Source organism: Lolium rigidum, chromosome 1 (genome assembly GCF_022539505.1).
Source record: "Lolium rigidum isolate FL_2022 chromosome 1, APGP_CSIRO_Lrig_0.1, whole genome shotgun sequence".
NCBI lineage: Eukaryota > Viridiplantae > Streptophyta > Magnoliopsida > Poales > Poaceae > Lolium > Lolium rigidum.
The window spans coordinates 120,934,075-120,938,827 of NC_061508.1; the positions used below are offsets into that span (position 1 = coordinate 120,934,075).

General features: G+C 63.5%; 1 protein-coding gene across 1 annotated transcript; it reads right to left on the bottom strand.

Annotated features, from left to right (window-relative positions):
* Nucleotides 1-228: 228 nt before the first annotated feature.
* On the bottom strand, nucleotides 229-3,624 carry LOC124651089 (LRR receptor-like serine/threonine-protein kinase RGI3). Its single transcript, XM_047190233.1, has 2 exons — nucleotides 789-3,624; nucleotides 229-692 (listed from the first exon to the last, which is right to left on the bottom strand). The coding sequence occupies exons 1-2, from the start codon at nucleotides 3,622-3,624 to the stop codon at nucleotides 229-231; spliced, it is 3,300 nt and encodes a 1,099-aa protein (XP_047046189.1).
* Nucleotides 3,625-4,753: the final 1,129 nt, after the last annotated feature.

A 4,753-nucleotide genomic window follows, 5' to 3' on the forward strand; every position in this document is an offset into this window, starting at 1 on the left:
AGATGAGTTTAAGTCGTAATCTAAATCTCTTCTGAGTTTTAGGTTAAGGAGGATGTTAGAGTATGTAACATATGAACATAACCTGATGGTCTGTATCTGAATAATCACATTATATAACCTTAAGCAATACATGGAATAATTACCTACTAATTTACTGATATTTCCAAAAATTCTACATACACATTTAGTGTGGCTGTTATCTAGTACTGCAAGTCTGCAACACGCAGCTTAGCTTGAGTAATCAGACATGGCAAAGGAGCAGTTTGAGGAGCCGCCCATCGGCGGCAGCGCACTCCGAGGAGCCGGCGGGCGCTGCTCGGCTTGAGCACCGCACGGCTGCTCCTTTCCCTCGTCGCCAGCGCCATCGGTGGGCCGCCTGACCTCCTTTAGCAGCGCGACGACATCCTTCATGGCCGGCCGGTCGTCGGCGCGGTGGCTGATGCAGAGCATGGCCACGGCGAACACCTGCAGCATCTCGTGCAGCTGCGCCTCCGGCTTGCCGCGCAGCCGCGCGTCCAGGAGCTCCGCCACGGCCCGCTTCGCCTGCGTGTGCTCCCGCACCCACTGCACCAGGTGCGTCCCGCCCGGCAGCGTCGGGTCCAGCGGGTGCTTCCCCGTAAGCATCTCCAGCACCACGACGCCGAAGCTGTACACATCGCTCTTCTCCGTGATCCTCTGCATGGACGCGTACTCTGCTCCAAGAAGAATCTCAATTAGTAATCACAAATTCACAATAACAATTTCCCTTGAACAAATTAGATAAAAATCAGAAGATCGTTTAATTATACCTGGTGCGATGTATCCATATGATCCAGCGATGCGTGGCTTGGACGTGTCCAATTTGGCGGAGCTGCCGGGCTCGATCACGCCGGTCAAGACGCGTGCGAGGCCGAAGTCGGCGAGGTACGGCTCGTTGCTCGGGCCGAGCAGGACGTTCATGGCCTTGATGTCACCGTGCAGGATGGCGGGCAGGCAGTCGTGGTGGAGGTACGCCACGGCGTGTGCGACGCCGAGCGCGACCTCGTACCGGGCGCCCCAGTCGGCGGCGCCCTTGACGCCGCCGCGGTGCAGGAAGCCGCTGAGGCTGCCGTTGGGCAGGTAGGTGTAGAACAGCAGCTTGGTGCTCCGGTTGGCGCCCCACCCGAGCAGACGCACGATGTTGCGGTGCCGGATGGAGCCCAGCGCCGAGATCTCGTTGCGGAACGCGCCGGCCTCGTCGGAGGACCACATCTTCTTCACGGCGAGCGGCTCACCGTTGGGGAGCTCCACGCGGTAGACCACGCCCGAGCTTCCCGTGCCGATCACGTTCGCCGACGTGAGGCCGCGCACCACGTCGTCCACCGAGAAGTCTAGCTTCTGGTACAGGGTCACCTCCCACGCCTCGGCGGCGCCACTGTTGATGGCACTGCTGTTCCGGCGGCGCGAGCGGGCGAGGACGTACGTGGCAGTCACAAGGAGGAACGCGCTCACCGCCACGAGGATCGTCATCGCGAGCTTCAAAGCCGAGACGGCCGCCCGCCGGGAGTTCTCGTCAGCGCCAGCGCCAACGACAAGCAGATGGTTGCCGGCGATGTTGCTGAGCGGTAGCTTCTGGAAGAAGGGCGTGTCCGGGAGCTCGCCGGAGAAAGCGTTGTAGGAGATGTTGAGCGTGACGAGGTTCTCCAACCTCGCGAGAGGCGCTAGGCTGCCGGAGAGCTGATTGTAGGACACGTCGAGGCAGGCGAGCTTATCGAGGCTGCCGAACTGCGACGGAATCTCGCCCGACAGGCGGTTGCAGCTGAGGTTGAGCGAAATCTCCAAGAAAGGAAGCATGCTCAGCTCCTGCGGGATGCCGCCCGAGAGCACGTTGTCGCCGAGGTCCAGCAGCTGGAGCTTCTCGCAAGAACCAAGCTCCGGTGGTATGCCGCCGGAGATCCGGTTCTTCCCGAGGCTAAGCTTGGTCAGCTCGGGCAGCCTCCCAATGCCGGGGCCCAACAGCCCGGTGAGGCGGTTGTCGGAGATGTCGACGATCTGAAGACTGCGCGGAAGCTGGTCCGGGAGCGCGCCGGACAGGGAGTTGGAGTGCAGGTCAATGAACTCGAGGTTGTCGCACCCCGACATGGACGCCGGCAGAGGGCCGACGAGGCGGTTGCTTCCAAGGTCGAGGAAATTGAGGTTCTTCAGTTTGCCGATCTCGGCAGGTATGGTGCCCGAAAGCCGGTTTTCGTTGAGCCGGAGTCGGTAGAGATTTGTGCAGTTGCCGATCTCCGGCGGTATAAACCCCGAGAGCTCGTTGCTGAGGAGCAGCAGCTTGGTCAAATTCTGCAGGGCGAACAGCTCCCTCGGGATGGGGCCGGTGAGGTTGTTGTACGAGAGGTCCAGCGACTGCATGCCTTCGCACTGGGCCAGACTCGCGGGCACGCCACCGGTGAGCCGGTTCTGCCACGCGTAGAAGAGCGTCAGGTTGCGTAGCCTCGGGAAGTCGATGTCGATCTCCCCCGACAGCTCGTTGTTGTCCACCTCGACGTCGGTGAGCGACGTGCAGTTGGAGAGCTCCGATGGGATGGTGCCGGTGAGCTTGTTCGTGCTGAGCTGCAGCTGCTGGAGCTTGGACAGCCCGCCGAAGCTCCTCGGGATGGGGCCCGTGAGCCCGTTGAGCGACAGGTCGATGAGCACTAGCTCCTTGCAGTTGCCGATCTCCGGCGGTATCGTGCCAACGAGCTGGTTCTGCCACAGGAGCACCGTCTGCAGCTTGCGCAGCTGGCCGAGCTGCGGCGGCACGGGGCCGGTGAGAGAATTCTGGTACAGGTAGAGGCTGGTGAGCTGGGTGCAGTTGCCGATGCTCTCGGGGATGGTGCCGGTGAGCATGGCGGTGTAGATGGCGAGGGTCTGGAGGTTCTTGAGCTGCCCGATCGTGTCCGGGAGGCTGCCGGAGAGGCCGGTCTCGGCGAGGCCGAGCATGGTGAGGGCGGTGCACCCGCCGATCTCGGACGGCAACGGACCCTTCAGCGCGGGGTTCCCGCCGGCGCGCAGCACCTGCAGCTTCTTCAGGCTCCCGATGGTCGCCGGGATCGTGCCGCTCAGTTCGTTGTCGTAGAGCGTGAGGGACGTGAGCGCGGTGAGGTTGCCAATGCCGTCGGGGATGGCGCCCTGCAGCGAGTTGGTGTTGAGCGCCAGCGTCTGGAGCTTGGCGAGCCGGCACAGCTCGGCCGGGATCGCGCCGGAGAGCAGGTTCCCGCTGAGGTCAACGGTGGTCAGCGCGGCGAACGCCCCGAGCTCCTTGGGGATCGCGCCGGTGAGGTTTGTTCCCGAGAGCACCAGCGTCTCTAGCGACGGCGCGAGCGGCCGGAGCAAGCCCGCCGGCACGGTCCCGCCGAGGTCGACGTTCTTGATGATCAGCGACACCACGTTGCCGCGCGCATCGCACGCCACGCCGGTCCACCGGCACGGGCTCGCGTCCGAGTCGCTCCACGTCCCCAGCGCGGCGCCTGCACCCGTGCCGTTCGTTAGCGAGCGCTTCCATCGCAGCAGCGCCTCGCCCTGGTCGTTGGCGCCATGGGCACGCGGCAGGAAGCACGCCGCGCCGCAGACGCATGCGAGGAGCAGCCATGTCGCGATGGCGCGTAACCGCGGAGGAGGAGGCATTGCCGGCGGCCTGGTGCGGCACGCGTGGAGCGAGCGAGAGAGAGGCGAGGCAGGTGAGGACTTGGTGGTGGTGGCGCCTACTATCTATGGCATTGGGATTGCAGAGTGGGAGGGAAACCCCGGGATTTGTTTATAGCTCAAAGGTTTTGGTTGTGCCTGGAGATCTGGATCCGAACGAGCAAGCCATAGCTTAGAGCAGGTCTAACAGGCCCCGTATAACCCGCCCACCCCGTAAAATTCCGGCGATATACGGGGCAGGCGCGGTTTGGGCCGTCTAGCAGGCCCCGTATTCGGGCCACCCCGTTTCGGCGGAATACGGGGCCCAGGAAATCGGCCCCGTCGCCCGTACATATAGTGGGCGCAGGTGCGAGTGAGGGGTTAACCCCTCACTCGCAACCCTAGCTCCGCCGCGCGCCGCCGCCTCCTCCTCCTGCTCCGGCGAGAAATTAGCCGCGCCCCCGCCACGCATTCCACCGCCGCCGCTAGGATGGACTCCCGCCGCCGCGATGAGGGCCTCGCCGGCGACCGGATCGAAGCGATCCCGCTCGCCGGACACCGTCGAGGAAGCGTGGCGGCGGCACCGCAAAGATCCGCCGCCGGCGGCCGTCGCGCGGCCTGCAAGTCACAACGGCGCCGCGTCCGTCCCGGAAAAGCTAATCGACTTCGCGCGGGGCGGGCGCTGGTTCATCGAGGATCCGCCGATGAAGCCGATGAGCGGGCTCAAGTTCGACGAGTGGCGCGCCGGCCGGGAGCGCCGCCGGCTGGGCGAAGGAGGCTTGGAGCAGCGGGAGCACCAGCGCTAGAAGAGCTCCGCTCGCCGGCGATGACGAGGAGGCCCCCGACTTGTTGAAGGAGCTACGGCAGTTCCTGAAGGAGGACGCCAAGAGGAAGAGGGCGGTCGAGGAAGAGGTGGCGGCGGCCATCGCCGCCGCGAAGGAGGCGGAGTTGCGGGAGGCGGAGGCGGACTCGTACCTAGTCGACGTCCCCGAGTAGGATCGCGCATTCTGGATGTAGAATCAATGAAATCCGTAGTATGATCAATGAAATCCGTAGTATGATCATTGAAATCGAACTTCCCGGGGTTTTTATTTTTGAAAATACGGGGCGAAATACGGGTTCTGCTAGACGG

Coding starts and splice junctions, on each gene's coding strand:
- LOC124651089 (XM_047190233.1), bottom strand. CDS start 3,624: ATGCCTCCTCCTCCGCGGTTACGCGCCATCGCGACATGGCTGCTCCTC. Junction 693..788: donor ATATGGATACATCGCACCAG/GTATAATTAAAC, acceptor TTCTTGGAGCAG/AGTACGCGTCCATGCAGAGG.